The sequence below is a fragment of the Mesoplodon mirus genome, assembly GCF_964341445.2.
Source record: "Mesoplodon mirus genome assembly, chromosome: 5".
Lineage (NCBI taxonomy): Eukaryota > Metazoa > Chordata > Mammalia > Artiodactyla > Ziphiidae > Mesoplodon > Mesoplodon mirus.
The window spans coordinates 101,136,290-101,158,299 of NC_138980.1; the positions used below are offsets into that span (position 1 = coordinate 101,136,290).

Consider the following 22,010-nt stretch of genomic DNA (forward strand, 5'->3'; position numbering starts at 1 on the left):
TTAAAAAAATAAATATACCTAATATTTACTGAGCAGTTAACCATGTAGCAGGCATTTTGTATGCATTTTTTATGCATATAACATTTTATACACATCACCTCAAAGAATAATTAGAACCACCACACTCCATGAAAATCCCTTGTTTTAAAGAAGATAAAGCCAAGGCATTGAGACAGTCAGTCATTTGCCCAAGGTCACATAGCTAGTAAGAGGCAGAGCCAAGACCTGCCCGTAATGTCTAACACTAGGAAGCTGGTTTTCTTCTCCTCCATACAACACTACCTAAATAAATGGAAGCAATTATGATATTGCTGTCCAGTTTACCAGAATGAGAACACATCAACGTTTCTTCTTTGAAACCCAGCCACAGACCTTCTAGTGCACTGCAGCCTCTGAGGAGTATCTGAGCCACTCAGGTCATAAAACTTTTGGGAATGTTATTTTCCAATTGGCGTTAGGCTTCTCTCTATAAAATCTGGGGCATACAGTGTAACTTTCTTTTTCAAAGGCTTCAAAATTCTAGCTGACAGCAGTATAAACATCAATTTCCTCTTCTCAGGATGCTAAAGGGTCCCTCCCCCAAGTCTTTCCTCCTTTTGTGTTCCTTAGCTGAAAACTCTAGACTAAGCCACTAGGCATAAGTACACAGTGCTCGTGGGAAGGATCCAGAAACATTGTCACCAGCAAGTATGTTGTATAGATGAAAAACTGCTTGGTTAACATTACACAGTGGTGAGACTAAACCCCAGAAAGGCTATGCTTTAAAAGATAAAACTGTTTTCTTCTTAACTTCTATGTTTCTCCTGCTTAGAATGGAGCAAAAATGACAAAGATTTTCAATTTCATTCCCAACTGGCAAATGGATTTATTAAATGAGTATTATAATTGAATGATAATTTTTAGAAATGGGCAAAATAGTTATTAGGTGATATAGCTCCCAACCACCCTCACACCTTACACCCTGGAATCAAGCATACACTGTACTGAAAAATAAAGGTTTTAAATTGCTACAGGGCCTAACTTTTTTGGAGGAAACCTAAAATAGCCACCAGCAATTTATAACTCCCAAAAAGTTTAACCAAAGCCCTGTAGCTTTTTTTCTACCTGCATAGCTGCAACCTTTAAATGGGTGCACTGTACAAAATACTTTATTACATGGACCTGCTAAAATATTAGGTTTAAGAACAAACGGAAACCCCTTTAAGAACCAATGCAGGTGTTAGTGCATTGGTGGGAAAAAAACATGAGAGAGACATTACTAATGCCATTTTTCAGAGAGAGTATTTGGGAAAATTATTAACTACTATTAAAATGTGGTTAGCGGGCTTCCTTGGTGGCGCAGTGGTTGAGAGTCCGCCTGCCGATGCAGGGGACACGGGTTCGTGCCCCGGTCCGGGAAGATCGCACATGCCGTGGAGCGGCTGGGCCCGTGAGCCATGGCCGCTGAGCCTGTGCATCCGGAGCCTGTGCTCCACAACGGGAGAGGCCACAACAGTGAGAGGCCCATGTACCGCAAAAAAAAAAAAAAAAAAAAAAAAGAACAAGGAAGAATCAAACTTTGCAGATGATGATGATTAAGTAGCAATAAATTTAATCTCCTGTCCATTATTTTATCCTTTTCATATAACTCTTTCACTCTTTTATAGTTTCATTAAGAAGGTATCCTGTTAGATTTGGAAGAGTAAGATCAAAATATTTTTTTCGCCAGGTAATACCTATTTGATAAGACACCAAGAAGAAATTTATTTCTATAATAACACTGAAACCTGGAATTCATTGTCTTTGACTTTAAATTGTTTTTTCACAAAAAAACTATAAGCAGAAATAACAATTTATGGCTGTTTTTTCCTTTAGTGAAAAACTCAATGTGGCAATAATAATGAAGTAAATTAATGGAAGTGCAACAATTAAAAACCTTCTCTATCATGTAGTTTTTTGGAATATGGGAACTGTGCTCTTCTGGTTGACAAAAAAATAGCCACTTTAGGTAAAGGTATTCAATTTCTACTCACTGAGTCTGAATGACTTCCTACAGTAAGCTTCTCAGATGTGATCTATGTGCCAGACTGTTAAGAAACAAAAAATGGTTAAACTTTTAAATTGGTCAACCAGGTACACAGGAAAATACCACCACACCAGCTTCAGGTGACTTCCTCAATGTCCCTAAAGCAAAGGCTGTCCTAAATGACAATAAGAGAGCATATGAAGATTAACACAGGTTCACCAAATAAAATGTAACATCATAATGTCAAATCTGATAAAACTCTACTAGGGATACACTTAGGTATTTGCCAACATCAACTGGTAACAATGTATCAAACTCTCCCCAGCCCTATCAAAAAATAACAAAACAAAACAACAGTAACAAAAAAAAAACTGATGAGAAAAAAATACATCAGTGAGATTTTTTTTTTTTTTTTTGCGGTACGCGGGCCTCTCACTGTTGTGGCCTCTCCCATTGCACAGCACAGGCTCTGGACGCGCAGGCTCAGTGACCATGGCTCATGGGCCCAGCCGCTCCGCGGCATGTGGGATCTTCCCAGACCAGGGCTTGAACCCGTGTCCCCTGCATTGGCAGGCGGACTCTCAACCACTGCGCCACCAGGGAGGCCCCATCAGTGAGATTTTTAAGTCTAAGAGGAAATGAGTTTTATCAAGAAGGCTGGGGCACCGGATAGGAGAAGAACAACAGACCCTTCTGGGCGTTTAGCAGAGAAGGGTCAGTTTGTCATAGGACCACATGTGGCCTTCCAGAAAGTCAAAGAGAAGCATGCTGGGCCAAAAAAAAAAAAAAAAATCAATTGAAGCAATAAAATTTTTCACACAAAAAAGTTCACATAAAGATTATATGAATAAGCACATGCACTGCATATTTTTTCCATTCACATCAGTACAAGAACTGAATGTACTATTACAATGTGGAAGAAAAGTTACTGGGTTCTTTTGTTCCTTCTCTTGGCTGGCCCTCTATGCTCTAATTTAAACCAATTTGAAATTAACAGGACTTGCAGAACTCTGAAATAAGTATTTATGAATGTTCAGATTTCACACATATTTTTTACCAAGTATTTCATTTATTTTGCCCTACATCATACAGGAAACTAGCTCTTCCATACCTTATTCATCTCTGTGAGTCATTCTAGTAATACAGAGCTAGTTCACCAAGTTTGTGATTTCCCTTTCTTGTATGTGTATTGAATCATGCTAATATGGGTTGAATTCTGTTCTGTAAAAAGATTAGTTAAAGTCTTAATTTCTAGTACCTGTGAATGTGACCTTATTTGGAAATAGGGTCTATGGAGATGATCAAGTTAAGATTAGGTCACAAGGGTGGCCTACAATCCAATGACTGTGCCCTTATAAAAACAGGAAACATGGACACAGTGACATACAAGAAAGGCTATGTGAAGACACAGGGAGAGTTCCATTTACAAGCCAAGGAATGCCTGGAGCTACCAGAAGCCAAGAGAGAGCAAGAAAACAGATTCTCCCTCACAGCCCTCAGAAGGAACCAGCCCTGCCAATACGTTGATCTCAGAGCCTCCAGAGCTATGAAACAATAAACTTCTGTTGTTTAAGCCACCTAGTTTGTGGCATTTTGTTACAGCAGCCCTAGGAGACTAATACACATGCCATGGATTGAGTTGTCCCCAGCTTGCAGAGTGTGGCTGGAAGCTCGAGACACCTCACAGAGCTCCTGCAGCACACATAATTCCACACTGGTGGGAACTGGTGTGAAAAACCTGCAATTTAGATGAGGATATGAAATACGCCCATCTAAAATATTAAAAAATGTCTTGCACGTATTTAAAACACATTTTCCATGTTTTACTTCATTTGCTCCTTACAACCACACTGGGGAAGAAACAGGGGAGTGGACAGGGAAACTGAACCTCCATCAGGTGAATGCTCTGGCCAATGTCACATATACACATAGCAGAGCTGGTAGTGATGCCAATATTTTTCTAGGAAGAAAGAATATGATCATAAATATCTTAATTTGAAACAATGGTGGCACTTTTAAGCAGTGCATTTTCAAGTGACACAAGGAAGGAAGAAAAAAATGACATCACACAGACTGAGTAGGCTGAGGGGCTCAGTGATCCAGGTAAGGTGGAATAAATCAGAAGAAACTAGTAGAAAAGGTAACACTTCACTTGTGAACCTGGTCTTGAAGGAAGAGATGGAAACAGACTAATAGGAAGGAAAGAGGCATCATGGTAAATAAATGTAACACCAAGGAGAAAACCAATAAATTATGTGGAAGGTCTAAACAAACACTGGAGGAGGGCCTTCAACTGCCTAATTGAGAAGTCCAGAGAGGGTTGTAATGGGAAGTGGGCTTAAAGTAGGACAGGGGCCCTCCCACCGAGCTGACTGAAGGGTCATCATTGACAGGATGGACACGCAAATATCACCATCAGGTTTTTAGCAAGGTGTGAAGAGGAAGCTGTTCCAATAGCAGTGTTAAAAACAGGTTAGGGGCCAAGCAACCTGGGATTGTGTGGCTTATGACTGAAGAGAATATAGTGAGCCTATTAAGATGTTTTAAGTTTCAAGTATTGGCAAGGCATCCTTGACATCTGTCTTTCTTCCCTCCTCTCATATTTCATACATATTGACCTCCTTGGTATTCTTGGAAGGTGAGGGGTCCCTGTTCCAGCCCCAAGACCTTGTACTTGTTGTTCCCTCTGCGTGGTAGATTTTTTGCATGGTTAGCTCCCCCACTTCATTTGGGTCTTTGCTGAAACGCCACCTCTTCAAAAACGTCTTTCTTGACCACCCTATATGAGGACTCTCCTCTGTCATTCTCCATTCCCTTGTATAGCTTCATTTCTCTTTATAGGACTTATTATTATCTGAAATTATATTTATTTTTAATTTTCTATTAGTTGTCATTCCCATTAATATGTAAACTCTGTGAGTACAGGGATCTTGTATATCTTAGTCATAGCTGTATTCCCAGAGCTTGGCACAGAGTTTGGCATAAAGTTTAAAACTCACTATTTGTTGAATAAATAAAAAATAATCCCATCTTATTCCCAAGTATAATTGATGTTATCCCCTAAAACACTTTTTAATCTATTTTCACTGCCACTTTCCAGTATACACAACGGGCTTAGTACATCCTGGCATTCTACTTGGATTAATGCAGAAGCCGCCTAACATCTCCCCACTGCCAACCTGGGCCCCTCTCCAATTCATTACCCTACAGATGATCTTACCCACACACAAATCTCATGGGGTCACCAGCCCCTACTTAAAACACTCTCCACAGTCCTTAGGATAAAGAACAAATTCTTGACTGGCCCCAGCCTAGGTGTCCAGCCTCATCTCATTCCATTCTCCCCTGAATTCTCCTCAGTTACTTGATCTCACTCTGTTCCCTTCTGTTGCAGGGCCTCTGCACAAACTTCCCTCTGCTGTGGGGAACGCCCTTCCTCCCACCCTCTCTCACATTCTCCTACTCATGCTTCCGCTCTCAAGCAAGTGTCACTTCCCTGGGTTGCTGTTATACAAGCCCACAAAAGTATTGCTCTATTCATAGCATTTATCTCTGTTTGTAAGTATGTAATTGTTCATTGCTGTGCTTTTTAAAAAACTGATTAATGATTGTCTTTATCTTGGACTCTTCACTCCATGATAGCACAGACCATGAATGTTTTGCTCACTCTCAAATTTCTAGGGTCAAGAATAGTGCTTAGAACATGGCTTGGCACTGAATAAATATTTGTTGAATAAGTGAAAGAAGGTACCCTATTAGGAACCAAAAAGCTAGAAGTCAATATCAAATACACAGATATAAAAACATTCCACAAATACTGAAGTAAAGACAAAGACAAAGATATTAGTGAAACTCTGTAATAGGATGATAAGCTGCTGTTAAAAACAGGGGAGAGGCAAAGCCTAGGGCAATGCAAACTTTGAAATGGCAGTGACTGTAGACTGGAAAAGAATAGGAACAAGACAATCTGTTTCATTAAGGAACTAGAACCAGTTCAAACAATTTGCTAAAACTACATAGTTAAGATTTAGGTAATGACAGTAACTAGGTGAAAGGTTACATTTACATATCCTATTAACAACTCCTTGACTCATCAGTCTCTCTGGAAACATTTAACTATGCAAAGAAACCATTCAAACTTTCCTTCTGGGCATTTTCCTTTATAAAAATTTTCCCCAGAGTCCTTAGTCCCCTAGAAAATGTTTTAAAGACATTTCACTGTGGTCGATTAGGCATACAGTACAGTAATAGCTAAGTGAGGCAAGGGCCATGGAGGAAATGGCTTATAATAGAAAGAACCTACTTTGCTCCTGATTAAAATCACTCATGTGCAAGTTGAGAAATGTACATCCTAAAAAGTTCTCAGCACCACAGGAAATCATGGGTTAAAGGACAAGGCCTAATTTGTGACCCTCAGTGTTACTGTTTTAATCACCTAACACTAGAACCCATATAATTCTAAATTCTCTGGGGAAAAGAAAGAGCTTATCAGTTTATTTTTATTTCCTTATTTCAGGCCTATTTTAAAATAAGATGTGATAATGACGTGCATGAAAAGCAATCTGGTATCATTTCCTTTCATTTGAACCCATAAGTGACTCATGCAATAAACAGCAAGTCTCCTGCGTTTGTTTCAACTGTACACTCCAGTTTTACTGGAGCTAGTTTTCCAAAGGTGATTTACCACACCTGGTCTGAGAAGGGACAGCATGAAACTGGTGAAATTCTGATCTTCAGAAATACAACAGACAATGATTATTTCTAATTTCATGCTGTCTGCATGAAGAGAAGGGAGGCCCAAGGAAATTCAAGCCTGAAGCACGAGTTAGGAACTGTGGCAAACCAAACAGAAAGAGAAAAATGAAAGCACAGTGAACAACTGATGTTACCACATTTAGGGGGCTGAGGAGGGCAGAATGTAGGGGGGGACAACCAAGCTTTTCCATCCCTACAGAAATAAGATATTTTTAATTCACAATTTAAAAAATAAGACATTTAGGGCTTCCCTGGTGGCGCAGTGGTTGAGAGTCCTCTTGACGATGCAGGGGACACGGTTCGTGCCCCGGTCCGGGAAGATCCCACATGCCGCGGAGCGGCTGGGCCCGTGAGCCATGGCCGCTGAGCCTACGCGTCTGGAGCCTGTGCTCCGCAACAAGAGAAGCCACCGTAGTGAGAAGCCCGCGCAGCGCAACGAAAAGTAGCCCCGCTCGCCGCAACTAGAGAAAGCCCGCGCGCAGCAACAAAGACCCAACCAATGCAGCCAATGATAAATAATAAAATAAATATTTTTTTTAAAAGGAGGTAAATGATAACCCACATAAGTTTTCTTTAAACACTCTAATAAAAGCCTCCAGTTACATGCAAACAATCATCATTCTACTTCAAAATTAACATATCTCTTTATAAAAACTTTCTTCAAAACAGTTCTACAGGGGCTTCCCTGGTGGCGCAGTGGTTAAGAATCCGCCTGCCAATGCAGGGGACATGGGTTCAAGCCCTGGTCCGGGAAGATCCCACATGCCATGGAGCCATTAAGCCTGTGTGCCACAACTACTGATCCTGTGCTCTAGAGCCCTCGAGTCACAACTACTGAGCCCGTGCGCCTAGAGACCGTGTCCCGCAACAAGAGAAGCCACTGCAATGAGAAGCCCGTGCACTGCAACGAAGAGTAACCCCGCTCAATGCAACTAGAGGAAGCCCACGCACAGCAACAAAGACCCAACGCAGCCAAAAATAAATAAATAAATTTATAAAAAAAAAAAAAAAACAGTTCTACAAAGTAACAGGCTTGGCAGGTTCTGGGTTATGTATGTAAGCACTTAAAACTAATAAGTTCAGGGCTTCCCTGGTGGTGCAGTGGTGGAGAGTCCGCCTGCCAATGCAGGGGACGCGGGTTCGTGCCCCCATCCGCGAAGATCCCACATGCCGCGGAGCGGCTGGGCCCGTGAGCCGTGGCCGCTGACCCTGCGCTCCCGGAGCCTGTGCTCCGCAACGGGAGAGGCCACAACAGTGAGAGGCCTGCGTACCGCAAAAAAAAAAAAAAAAAAAAAAAAAAACTAATAAGTTCAATCTTTAAAATATTCTAAAACTTAGATTTTTAAAAATATGAATGTTTTCATATAAGTAAAATTTTACCACACTGCAAATAGGTACTATTTTGAAGCAAATTTCTTCCAGCATAGGTAAATGAAATTTATAATATCTGAAATTTTTGAAAAGGCATTTTTACCCATGGAAATAGCAGGTGGTAGTATGATTCTTCTATAAGGGCCTCTGTGTTTATTATTTAACATTTCTACCACTGTCCTTTGTTTTGCTTATGTTGTAATGACAGGACTAGCAGTCAACTGCACACTCAATGCAGGTAAACAGCTGTCCTTTGCAGCTGCAGCAGCTGTTGGCTGGGCTGACAGAAATACAGAATGACAGAAAGAACACTGTGCTTTCACTTTCCAGTACTTGTGGTCCATGCCCTCCTCAAAATGAGCTTCCCCCAACGGATAGGGAAGCAGGGATCTACTGCTTTTATTGTTTCTTGGCATCCTCCCCCATCTCTGCTGTGCCATTTCAGGTGGCGCTTTACAGTACTACTGTGTTTTGCTGGGTTTGGAGTTTGTTTTTTGGTTTTTCTTTTGACTCCAGTTCCTTCTTTTCTTGAGGCCGTCCTCTTAAACTCCCTGAGCAAGAGCCACGTGGAAATCTTGTTCCTGTCCTCCATCCTTTATGTGGCTGCAGGCAGCACAGCTGGGTTGCAACAGGCGCTGCCTGGGTGCTGTTGGACTGGCTGTGTTGCAGAACCTCAACGCAAATGTGCCAATCTTGTCCTTCTATGTAAAGCATGGCTAGTAGATGAAGCTGAAGACAGTGCTCAGAAGTTCAAGCTCCTTTGAGCACAGATCCCTATCTCACGGTCACACATGATTTTGAAGAATGCCATATATCTGGAGAACTTACGCTGCCACATGGCTCCAGTCTGCCCAGTCTCCAAGTTGACACTGCAGATAATTCTCTACTTTTTTTTCCCCAGCAGGTGTGAACTAAATACTGTACTAACTATTCAAACTGAAATATTTCCTTTGTATGAAAGAACCCCGATGAACCTAACACAAAAACAAGCGTCATTTGTATGCTGTCATAATCAACAACTTCTGCCTCTACTCATCCAAGAAGACAAACAATCTGAAGCTTTAAACCAACAACATCCAACAGAACTTTCGGCGATGATGGAAATGTTCTGTGTCTGCTCTACCCACTATAGTAGCCACCTGCCACATGTGACTATTAAGCATTTGAAATGTGGCTAATGTGACTGAGGAAGTAACATTTTTTATTTTAATTAACTGAACAAATCTAAACAATGTGGCTAGTGGCTAAACTGGTGGCTAGTGCTAACAAATAAGCACACCACAGTTTCATGGATGCCTACACAAGGAATGAGATTCCTAGGTAAGAGACAAAGGATTACATTACTCACAGAAAAAGCAGTAGCAGGAGTATTAGCATAGCATACCTACACACTAAATGATTTGCATTAGAGAAGTGGACCCCTGAGCTTAGAGTACCAAATCTTTTACAATGGACAGTAAACCTACCTGCCCTTTGCTCCATAGAGAAAGGCTACCTCTATCTTCCACAGCTATCTGCTATATAAAAGTCCTTGAAAAGATAGTCTGGAATGAAAAGGGTCAGTGCCTCTGCTCACAAGACATGCAGAAACATGAGTGACTAATGGAGAATTATCTCCCAACAGTGGAAGTTCAAACACATGTCTGAAATCTACCCATCTCTCTCCATCCTGCTTGAATACCCTGTTTCCAGACATATTTATTTCTTTCTAGGACCATTGCAATAGCTTCCTAAATGGTTATCACTATAGCCTCTTCCCAGGCATTTTCCATACATTAGCCAGAATGTATCAATACCTTGTAAACACAAATCTAAGCATGCCACTCTTGTTTTAGTCTTTGATGTCATCCGTTGCTCTTAGGATCAAGCCAACCCTCCTTGGCAAGTGCCACAAGGCCCTGAATGATGTGGCTCTGCCCCTACCTGTGGGCTCTTCCCTTGCCTCTTCTTCTAAGATGCATTCCTTTAGCCACACTAAACTTCTTTCATTTCCTAAAATACAGGTCATAAAGTAGTGGCCCTGGGTTGAATACCAGCTACAAAATGCATCTGGTTTTTGGCCCACACAATAGTTTTTAAAACATTTGGGCCATTTCACATGTATGAAATATGAATTTTAAGCTCCTCTTTAAAAAAATCAGGGCATCTGGCAGCACTTGGCCTGCATCACAAGCTGACAACGCTTGACTGGAGCTGAGTATCTACTGTTCCCTTTAGACAAAGCCTGGGTTCTCCAGGTGCCACACCTCTCTCTCCAGCTCTCACTTATTTATTCTTTTACATTGTCTACCTGAGTTCCATTCTAAGCATCATGCGCTGTTCCCCTTGGTCTGGAACATTCTTCAGTCCTCCAACTTCTTCAGTTGCTAACTATCACTCATTCTTCAGGTCTTAGTGTATTCATGGGAAGTCTTCCCTGAGCACCACCAACCCCAGTTAGGATGTGACGCACAGTATGACACCATCCCATCCTACCTTCTGTGGTTCTCTGCATTACTCCACACACAAATCACATAAGATTATAATTTTCTGTTTACAAATCTATATCCCTCCCCAGACTTTTAGACCATAAGAGAGTGACTACGACCATCTTGTATCCCACTGTATGCCACTGCCTAGGAAAAGGCCCAACATAGTAGGAGCTCAATAAACACTTGTTAAATAAATTAACAAAGCCATTGGGAATGGCTAATTCAAAATATTGAGAATGGTGCTGTATTTATATTTTTATGCACTTATTTATTTTAAAACTTTGGACCTTTGCATTGTCATCCCCCTCCCCTCAGAAAACTCAAATAACTATTTGAGTTTCAGGTATGTACTAAGTAACAGGCAATGTGCTAAGCACTTCACATCAGTTAGTTCATTTAATCCTTACAACCGTCCTTTGAGCTAAGTACTTCCTTTATTCCCACTCTGCAGATGAGGAAACTGAGAACTCAGGAGGTTGAGTAACTTACCCAGGGTTACACGACTAGTAAATGCCTGTCAGGACTCAAACCCATGCCCATCAGAACCCAAAGCCAAAATTCTTAACCATACACAATTTATAAATGTGAGATTTTTAATGTGCCCTGGATGATAAGAGACCACACAGGGTAAGGAGAAACCAGAGAACTATTTTCAGGCAATTGAAATTATAGTTCTACTCCTGCCACTAGCTGTTCAACCTTGGATAAGATGAAGGTCTTATTCTCTACATCAGTACAGTAAATTGTAGGAGATAAAATGATGGAAACTTCTCTCATGAGACTTGAGAGCACAGGACACCACTACCAACTTTATGCAGAGCCCTTCTTTTCAGCTATTTGCATGTGATTTTCACAATTAGCTTTTACTGGCTAAAGGAGTTAAAGGGGAAAAGAAAGTTCTTACACACACAAGAAGCTTTCTGGCTCGATATTCATGACTATTACACCAAACCACACAGTTCCAAGGCAGTGACACAATCTTTAATCTCATTTCACAAGTAGGAAAACAAAGGTACTGAGCAATAAGGCCAAGTGTAAAGTTAACTTCATATCCCTCAGGCTGTCCCGAAACCTGCCTAGCCTCACTGTGTGAGTTGAATCCAAGCTCTCAAAGCCAAATACTGGTGGTATGTTAAGCCTATGAAATTCTACACATACCCTGCAGATGGATGAATTCTTCCTAGAAGCAGGAAAAGAATCAGAAATGTCACTGAGTCACACCAAATACAACCTAGTCTGGTCAATCTTTTCCATGTGGGATTCCTGCCCATTCTTTGCACCAAGCCAAACTTTTTTAAGTGGTTTTCTTAAAAAAAAAAAGTCTCACTAAGAATCTTGTAACTTTTTAAGCCAAATTTCCAGAATCAATCCAGGGCCCACCAGGCCATTAAGTGTTCAAGTTTTAGCTTATTCCATCTCTGTATTTTTTCTAGGCATTATGGTATAATTTCCTTTCTCAAGGAGTTGAGAAAAAATTGTATATGGACACCATAAATTGACTTATTGACTAAAGTTAGAATTGAAATCTCTATAGCTTTTAACATTTGATTACTACATCATACATACATGGATGCTCTTCTGAACTTTCATTCTAAAAATACAGAATTCATTTTATTTCCATGTATGCCTCCCATCTGATGATGTAGAAGCACTTGAAGTTTTATTTCAGAAAACATTGGCTTATCTAAACTTATTTTTTTCCAATCTATTAAGTATATTCACCAAACAGTGATCTTAAAGGGCCTTCAGTAATGTATTCTTGACATCATTTTACTTGCCATATGTAGTTGTTAGAATACATGATATTTATATAAAAATATGAAATAAAAATATTAGTCTCTAAGTTAGATTGGAAGTCCCTCTAGGGCAAGGAACATATTCTATATCTCTCTTTAAAAGCACATAGCACAATGCACTGCACAATACAGGAACTCATGAAATGTCTATTAAATCATGAATTCATGAAAGACAGGCCATAGCTATTTAACTTCGAGTCTGAAGCTGACTCTCTTAGGCCATTTACTTGCTTTCTTCATAAAGTGAGAAGAGTGGTGCTAACAATGTTTCTTGTGCCTGTGATTTTAAACTGAAAATTTACAAATGATAGGGCACAAGTAATTTGAGCTAAATATCTGAACTTACTTTACTAAAATATAAGTCTACTTCCTGAACTGTTTAAATTAAAAGCAAATTTAAATTTGCACTTAAGATGGAAAAGAGGTTTTAAAGATTGGCAAATATCTGAAGCAAGCACAGTTCTTATTTCCAAAGACTTGTGCCAATAACGATCTTCTGCTATTTGAAATCCTATGACCACAGAAATATGTAAGGTCCTAGCTTTGTACATTGATTGGGTTGGGTGGGGAAGAGACGATTTCAATTCTGAACACTAATTATCAGATCCAGAAACACGAGTTTTTACCCTAACAAAGCTATTGGCCAAATCACCTAGAGAGACATAATTACATCTCAGCTGAAGGACCTGGACTCTGACGATTAGAACGAACACAGGACCTGCCATCAGGCACCTTCGTAAGACCTGAGACCAGTGGCTCCAAATCAAGTAACACACCTAAGTGATCCCACTGGAACGACCCTCATGCGGCGGGCAAAGCAGACCCGCGTTTGACAGAACAGAACACAGGGTGTCCAAAGGGTCGCGACCAAGGCCACACAGATTGGAATGTGACTGAAAGCAGGCTTAAATTCCTATTTTCCAAGTATCCGAATGGTGGTTACTTTCCATCCCGCCTCTGCGATCACCCAGCGTATTATACTCCACGGCAGGAAGGACCGCCTAGCTGGGCCAGGACTCGGGAGAAGAGGAGAGGGAATTGCCAGCGCTTCCCGGCACTCGCCGATACTCAGGCACCTCGGGTCGCTGCTCGGCTCCAGCCCAGCTCTACCCTCGCGGCGGCCCCCGCTGCGACCCGAAACTAGTCTCGGGGGCGGGCCTGGGAACCGGGGAGCCTTTCTCACTGGCAAGGAGAGTTCTCCAAGTTGGGGGCAGAAAGGCCGAATGAACAATTTTATCCACAGGGTGAGGGCGCCAGGAGGAGTGCGAAGGTGAGTAGGACGGGAGGGTGACCCCTTACCAACTGACCTCGGCTGTGGTGGTGCTGAAGGGTGGTCAGAGAGGGGCTCTGAGAGTGCGAGGCTCAGTGCCCGAGACCCTCCCCGGCCGCGCCGCCAGATCCCCCGCGAACCCAGCAGCCAGGGAGGAAACCAACGACCGCCTCGGGCGCGGGGAAGCGGAGGGAGCTGAGACAGCAGGATCTCCGTCCCCGCCCAGCATCTGCCCAACTTCCCGAGCCCCCTTCAGCGCTCCCACCCCCGCCCTTGCCCTGCCCGCCGGCCGGCAGCAGACACGGCAGCGGCGGCACCAACCTGCACGGCGGCGGCGGCACCAACCTGCGCGGCTGCGAGCACAGTCCGAGACGGAAGCGGGAGCCTGCGGACGGCGGAGCGGCGGGCGCGGCGGGCGGAGTTAGTTGGGAGGCTCCGGCCCCCTGGGCGGGGACAGGCCGAGCACGCGGCGGCCGCGACGGCGTCTGGAGCTCCCTCCTGGCGAACGCGGGGCCCAGCCGCGTCCGCCGCTCTCCCTCAGCTCCGGGGGACAGCTCCCAGTCCCTCCCCCGGGGCGGCTCCGCGATTCCCGGCCGCCCCCGAGCCCGCCCCGTGCTCGACGCCTCCGCTCCGCCCCTGCCCCCTCGCGTGCCCGGGCCGCGGGGCTTGGGAATGAGGTCCCCGCAGAGTCAGCTCCAGGTCGCGCGCAGCGTCCCGGGCTTTCCCTGCGGGGGTCGCCGTCCTGGGTGTTAGAACTCACGAGCGGGCAGGAGGTGGCCAAGAGCTGGAACTCTCGCCTGGGGAAGGGGGTCAAGGCCCGGCCTGAAAGTCTCCTTTTGCTCCGCCCGAGTCCCGAGTCCCTAAAAGCAGCCCTGCGAGGTGGCCACGCCGGCTGCCCGGAGAGAGGCCGAGGAAAATGTCGGACTCTCTCTCCGCCCAGCGCGGGGCTGGGAGGACTTTTCCCGAGATAATCGAGGACCCCTCCCTCCCGTTCCCGCCCAGGGTTAGGGACTCCGGCAAAGAAAGTATGCAGAACCGGCAAACGGGGCACCGGGGCTGAACCTGTGGAAAAAGTGCAATTTCTTTCGCATGCACACGCCTGCCGGTCGCTGGATTCAGGCCACCTCGCTCAGGTCTTCGCAGTGCTTCCGTGCCCGCACCCCAGGCCTGGCGCGGGGAGCCCCCTTTCCTAGCTTGGTTTCCCACCTCTACACATCTCTTTTTTCGAAACCCTTTTCATCCCGTAGTGCGCCCAACGCGCACACTCTGACCGCTTCTCCCCTAAACTGCAGGCAGGGAACCCAGAAATCAACCCCCTCCCCGCCTCACCCCGAAGTAGGACAAAACTGGAAGCCAGGGATCTGGGATGTTCCAGTCGGAAGGGTTTCTACCCAAGTGGCTTGGTGCTGTGCATTACTGACCTCACACACATTGATACGCCTTTAATTCAAGGGCAGGTGTTTGCCAGTGCCTTTATCTCCCCGAAGGAAACCTGTAGAGTGCGTTCACCGCGCCTTTTCCTTCCCAGCACCAGCCGCTTATCATCTTCCAAAGTCCTATCCTCCTTTCCCCAAACCTCTCCCATCCAGGTTCCCGGCACAGATCCCCAGCGCAGTGAGCTCTGGTCTTTCCAGGCACTTTCTCCTTCTGGGGCCCTCGGGTTGGGGGATGGAGGAGGACCAGACCTGGAGGAGGGATCTCGAAGAAGGTGAGGTAGAAGCCAGTGGAAGGCGAGGAAGGAAAGTGAGAACCAACTAAGAGGGTGAGAGGCTGCATGAAGGAGGCAAAGCTCTCCAGCCATCGGGGAACCCCCAGGAAGAAAATCCATTTCTCTATAGGGAAAACACCGATGCCTGTAGTGGATAGATTGCAAAATCTGGACCGCCTCCCAAAAGAATTCTCAGCGAGCGGTGGTGAGTCAAGGATAAACTTCAGGGCTTCCCTGGTGGCGCAGTGGTTGAGAATCTGCCTGCTAATGCAGGGGACACGGGTTCGAGCCCTGGTCTGGGAGGATCCCACGTGCCATGGAGCAACTAGGCCGTGAGCCACAACTACTGAGCCTGCGCGTCTGGAGCCTGTGCTCTGCAACAAGAGAGGCCGCCATAGTGAGAGGCCCGCACACCGTGATGAAGAGTGGCCCCCACTTGCCACAACTGGAGAAAGCCCTCGCACAGAAACGAAGACACAACACAGCAAAAATAAATTAATTAATTAATAAACTCCTACCCCCAACATCTTCTAAAAAAAAAAAAAAAAAAAAAAGGATAAACTTCAGGACTCAGAGCAGGCCTTCACCCGCCCCACTTCCCAAATTCCAGAGAAGGCTGATGACGTCAAGCTCTTGGCCAGTGATAAGAAATCCATTCTGTAAATGATGGTCGCTGACAAGATGCAAGGAAACAGAGCTGAGTCAGTTTACAGCTTGTTGGGCTCTTCTTTTGTTTAGACATCCCATAAGACTCTTATTCCTCCCCCCTGGCCTGCGTTATTAACTAAAGCAAGCAGTTGGGACCCTCCCTTAAATAAGAAGCCACTCTTTGTGGGAAGGGAAGGAAATGGGGACGGACAGGAGTCCTATGGCTGTGGTGGTGGTTATTTTTAAGATCAATTCTGTGCATTTTTATATCAAGATAATTTTCCTGTTCAGTGGGCGACCACATTCTTACCTTAAAATGTAGGAGAACGGCTGGGATGCGTTACCTGATGGCAGCCTTCTCTCACACCCTTAAGGTCCTGGTGGGCACAGCGACAGCTTCAGCTGCGCTGACAGCCAATGTGCCTGAGGAAGCCACCGCCAAGCCTGGATGTCAGACATTACAGCCTTAGGGAGTACCAGTCTGTGTGCAGTCCAGCCACTGAAGGCCCAAGCTTAGCACGTACTTAGTGACGCCAGCCACCCCTACCACTTTGCATTCACAGGTAAGGAGAAGACTCCTTTCTCCTGGCCTCAGGGCTCCACCTCACCTGAGGTTGGCTGTGCACTCTGGAACTGTCATTACAAAACCAGTCCTTAGTGTCCCAGTTTTTCTTTTGTAAAGACTACTTCCAATTTAATTGTAAAATCTCCTTTCCTTCCCTTATTTCCTCTAGTGCACAAAAGGCTAAGCCGTTGAAAGTTCAAGAGGCTAGAAGAGACCTGCCTGAACAAAGTTTCTCTTTCTCTTCTCACTAGAAGAAAAATCATCTCTGAAATGAAACCTTATTAAACTTACATCCTTTCTGAATATGGTAATCCCTCTGTATCTATTAGTTGTTTTAATTTTATATTCATGATAGGATCTTATTGCAAGAAGTATCTAGTCAGCTGATGGGGATAAAGAGCCCAGTTTCCCCTGGGAAAAATTCTGGTAGGAAAAAAAAAGAGAAGAAAAAATTGAGAGAGTTCATTTACAGGCAGCAGAATTGGTCTCAGGCAGTGTTAAAAGTAGGTGCAGAAGGACATTCATCCATAAACCTCCCCTTTTCTCAGTTTCCCTTCACAGCAGCCTTGTTCACCTAACACTGCCAATTCTCCAAGCCAGTCCACCTCACACAAAAGTGTCAGAGTCTTCAGATGCTGTTGCCTACTAGATTTTGTCTTGGAAAAGAGTGGCATTTTGAGCACAAGTAACAGATTAAAGGAAGCTCCGTGGAGAATCTTTCTTTCTCGTACTCCTTATCTTTAGACTTTTCTGGTAGTCATTTCATTGTAAAGATGGGTCCAGTGGACAGAACTTATCCTGGGCAATCTGAGGAATGTGCTGGGCTGTAGACTTCCATGAAAAGAAATAAAAGTGCACCCTTCCTCATTACATAGCACTTCAAGTAATATCTAAGAGCTCCCAACTTTTATTGAGAACAGAAAGTTACGTTCAAATAGTAGAATAAGCTTCAAATTGGTTATATCAAACAGTGAAATTTGCTTATGCACATTCAGAACGACAAGAGAAAATATTAATTTCAATTTACAAGTCATCAGTAAGCACCTTCTGGGCCACCTAATGAATAGCCCCATGTTAAATCAGTAATATATGTTTCTTCTTTCGCAAATAAATTTTCCTCTGAAATACAGACATCTGTCATGGAGTCAATTATCTTGCACTGCATGTGCTATGAAAGCACATAAAAGAAATAATATACTACAGTGCTTATTTGAAAGTGATCAGGAATACACAGCTCCATGCTGGCATGTCTTTAATTTCATGGTGTTAAGAAAAAACTATAGGAGTATGAAATAACAAACCCTTTCCTACTTGTGTACTAATTCAATTACCTATCATGATATATACAGGAGGAAACAGTTTTCCCATTAACTGACAGAAAGATTATGGGACTATTTTCTTGTCTTCCTCTACTAACCCCTGTAGAACGTGAACATGAAGTCTCCTTTGAAAACAAAGGGATCACCACACTCTGATCAGCTCTGGGGTGTGCAGAAGAACGAGTCTAGAAATGGCATTCAAGTACATAAATTATTTAAATGAGGCTAGACTTTTAAGAAATTTATGCATCAAACAGACCTCAAGATGTGAAAAATGCAATAAGAAATAGTTAGACCAAGCCAAACTCCCTCGATGTAATGCCAGTGTGAAACCTTTCTCTCTTTTCTCAGGCAAACTCCCACTCTCCCTTCTTTCACTGAATAATGCACATATAAATCAAATACCAAACTATTTTGCAGAAAGCTCTGCCAGATTAGGTATGCAGAGCCTTCTTGAATACCTCACATTACTTTATCTTGTGACACTTTAAAATAGACTTGAGAGAATTCCCTAGTGGCGCAGTGGTTAAGACTCCACCTGCCAACACAGGGGACAAGGGCTCGGTCCATCCCTGGCCCGGGAAGATCCCACATGCCATGGAGCAACTAAGCTAGAGTATAGCTTAGTTGGTAGAGTATAAACACCTTGCAAATAAAAGTAAAACCATTCTTGTTTAATATGCTATTTAATATGAGCTCATCTACCTATTAGGTGCAGTTTTTTACTTTTTTTAATCAAGAAAGTTGTTTATTTGTTTTGGCATGGTAAGTTTTTCCTACCAAATTATGTTCTCTCTACCTAGCTTTCTGGCTAAGATAGCAAGTCTGACTCACAATGAAAGTCCATGACCTACTCTCATTTTGGTGGGTTTGTTACTAAAATCAAAGCCATAGATCACTGCAGAAAAACAGACTTGGGGGAAAGTGAATCTTGTAAGTCTTAAATTCCCACAAGTAATACCCTTGAGCTATTAAACCATTATCCAATTTAGCAGTTAAAAAACAGACACATGTTATAATTCTTTCTATAAAGTCCAAGGTTTAGAAACAAAATAATTACAAAGACAACCAGGATCATCAATTTTATGTAGATTCAGCACTAATGAAGAACCAAATATTTGATTCTGAAGAGTGTTAAAATGCTGCCAGCAATATCACATAAGTAGTTCATACTTTGAATATGCTTGTGGACTGAAAATAAATCTGACCACAAAGAGAATACATGATAGGTTTTATATATAATATTATAATGTAAGCTATAAAAACTTTCCCCATACACAATTTAGTATGATGGGATTAAGGAGAGGGGAGGTGGAATAGGGAGATATAAGAAGGAAATCAATTAATAGGAAATGGATTTATTGGAGAAACTGAAGAGGCTAATAGTATTTGACTGGACAGTAGAGATTACAAGGTCAAGTAAAGTCTGAGTAAATACTGTTTTCTCCACTGCCATTTTTGGAAAGGTTACTAGCAGGGTGAGAAGCTGGTATAGCAGAGACAAGGGCTACAATAGCCACTGAATCACTAGAAATTTCTGGAAATCACTGTCTCCAACACTGCTCCACAAACTTTGATTTTTTTAAAAAATAAGAAATTAATTTAGGGAATTCCCTGGCAGTCCACTGTTTAGGACTCCAAACTCTCACTGCTGAGGGCCCAGGTCCAGTCCCTGGTCAGGGAACTAAGATCCCACAAGCCAAAAAGAAAAAAAGAAATTAATTTCTTGCCAGATGGACTAATTTAATTTCTGATAAAAAGTGGAAATCCCACATATTTTTCAAGTGAAAAATATTTAGTTTTAGCACAGGTAGATGAAATTAGAAGGACTGATGAACTCTTCAAAGATATTTGAGTGTATGATCTCAATTTTGTTGAATATGAAAAAAATCTATCATACTTTTCTGGACTTTCCAAAATAAGTATGCAATACATTTATTGTTAGAAAAATGGTTATGTTATTTTTAAAAGGCGTATTCTCTACCCTTTGTCATAGCATTCTGTTTCTTTTCAGTTACTTGAAAACTGAAAGTGAGGTACATTTGCTACACAGTTTTCTTTCTCATCATATTTGTATTTTATTTTCATTTTGCAGCTGTAGATTTGCATCTCTATTTAAGTTCTTAGTGAGATGGCATTGGAGATTTGGTTTCAATAAGAAAAAGTCCTAGATGTATAAAAAAATGACATAGATTTTCCAGTCATATTTAGAAGCAGGAGAAGACTACATAAGGGTGTTGAAAATTTTTGTTTTTAACATGTATTGGAAAAGAAAAAAAGCTTTTCAAAGTAGCCTACAGGAAGTCAGAATACCTGACTCTCATCATTGTGCATTTGTTGCTAACGAGTTATGTGACATGCACATCATTTCTCCTCTCTGGGTCTCATTTTTTCCAATACACAGTGAGAGGTTGGCCTAGGGGACTGAAAATTTCTTTCAAAATTTACATGAGATTAGTTCATGAAAAAAATACAAAAATTAATACAAGGAGATGCTTTGAGATTAGACCTCTATGTTTCTGAAATATTGATGGCTACAACAAATAACTATTTTTAAATGCCAGTATTTTCTTGATGCTTGAGAAGCCAGGTACTATGCTGTTGCCTTTGTAGGAGGGTGCTGTGCTGGGTGGATGCTCCAGTGGGCATTTATACTCTCCTGAGATAAAGGCCTGAACCTCCCGAAAGGATACCTGAGACACTGAATGCTTAAATACCTGAAGCAGGTATGGAGGAACCGGTCAAAGTGTACTCTGGTCAGTGGCAGCCACGTTGGTCCCAGTAGCAGAGCAATCAGAGAGAAATGGTCAGTGAGGGGTCATTGTATAGGGGTACAGGAAGTAGACTCCGTGAATAGTCATAACAAATATCCAAGTTTGTTTCCCTGTCTGCATTGTATCCATTTTCTCATCCCTGTATCCTAGCTTTGCTGAGTTTTAGAGAATGAAGAGAAAGGTGTGGGTCAATGCTTAGGTAAGAGCTGGGACAGACATCCACAGCAGTGGGGAACTTATGGTGGTGTGACCTGCAGAGCAGCCCTGGGTCACAGTGCAGAGGGAGAGGCAAGGAAGAATCCCAGGGCTGATTTGTGGAACATGTAGTGGTCCTTGAATTGCCTGGGAAAGGGAACATAGCAAAAGGCAGTCCTTCCTATCAATCCAGCAAAGTGGAGGATTGGATTATTGTTTGAGTATTAAAGAGACGACATCTGAGGGTGAGATAATTGCTTATTGAGGACATTTGGGTTACAAGAGATAGCCTATCTGTCGAATGCTTGTTATGTGTCAGGCACTGTGCTATGTTCCTCACTTACTGCATCTTGCTGTCTTCCCAGGGGGGAGGAAAATTTAGAAAAATATAATCATTCAAAGGATAGTTCTTGTCCTTTCTTACCATGGCTGCTTCATTAATCACCAGTCCATGGCTATACATTAATAAGTATATGAGAAATATTTTTTGGTCATCTGAATGACCAAATATATATATTTCTTATTATAAATCAGAATATCACTGGGAGATATAGCATAAGTCTTTAATTTCCATAAATATTTTTGGAAACATAAAAGAGCAAATCTGTATCTAGGGAATCAACTACAGGTATGGAGAAGGTGGGACAGAAGAGGAGTGGAATGGAAGGTCAATATGTCTCAGCTCATGTTTGGAGAACCTCTGCACCAGTATTGCTAGTTGAAAATTAACTCGTTATAATTTTACCCAAATGGATCATGAATTACACATCACACATGTACTGCCTTATATGCCCACTATGACCACCCTTGATCAAGTCCTTATTATTTGTTTTCAACTTTTCAATTTGTGAAATGTATTGCAACTACTAAAGTGCATATAAAATGGACCTATAGTTAAATAATAACAAAATAAATTCAGCTGTTGTGAAAGAAAATCAAAATGGAGTCGGTATAGCTAAGCAAGCCCTGTAAAGTGGAGCTGGGAGGTCATTAAGGAAGTGTGACTTATGCATGTCTCAGCCTGGAAGGAATCCGACCTTCTGACCTGATGAAGTCATCAGAACACCTGCCAGAAATTCAAGATACTTATTGAACTCTTACCCTAAAATAACTGGTGACAGTCTATCTACTTA

At 42.7% G+C, this 22,010-nt stretch overlaps 2 protein-coding genes across 15 annotated transcripts in view; one reads left to right on the plus strand and one right to left on the minus strand.

Annotated features, from left to right (window-relative positions):
• The window catches only part of PAM (peptidylglycine alpha-amidating monooxygenase), a 281,047-nt gene extending 266,865 nt beyond the window's left edge, over positions 1-14,182 (minus strand). For 8 of the 14 annotated variants that reach the window (XM_082620648.1, XM_082620647.1, XM_082620644.1 and 5 more), the window contains exon 1: positions 13,990-14,182. The gene's annotated coding sequence lies outside the window, so the exon portion shown is untranslated. Of the gene's footprint in view, positions 1-13,705; positions 13,825-13,989 lie in introns of those variants that run through there. The other 6 variants (XM_082620646.1, XM_082620645.1, XM_082620656.1 and 3 more) reach the window with 3 other exon arrangements.
• Positions 12,939-17,190, plus strand: LOC309803841 (uncharacterized protein). Its single transcript, XM_082620660.1, has 3 exons — positions 12,939-13,668; positions 16,399-16,587; positions 16,759-17,190. Exons 1-2 carry the CDS (start codon positions 13,331-13,333, stop codon positions 16,433-16,435), a joined length of 375 nt encoding a protein of 124 aa, XP_082476786.1. The 5' UTR covers positions 12,939-13,330; the 3' UTR covers positions 16,436-16,587; positions 16,759-17,190.
• The last annotated feature ends 4,820 nt before the right edge of the window (positions 17,191-22,010 follow it).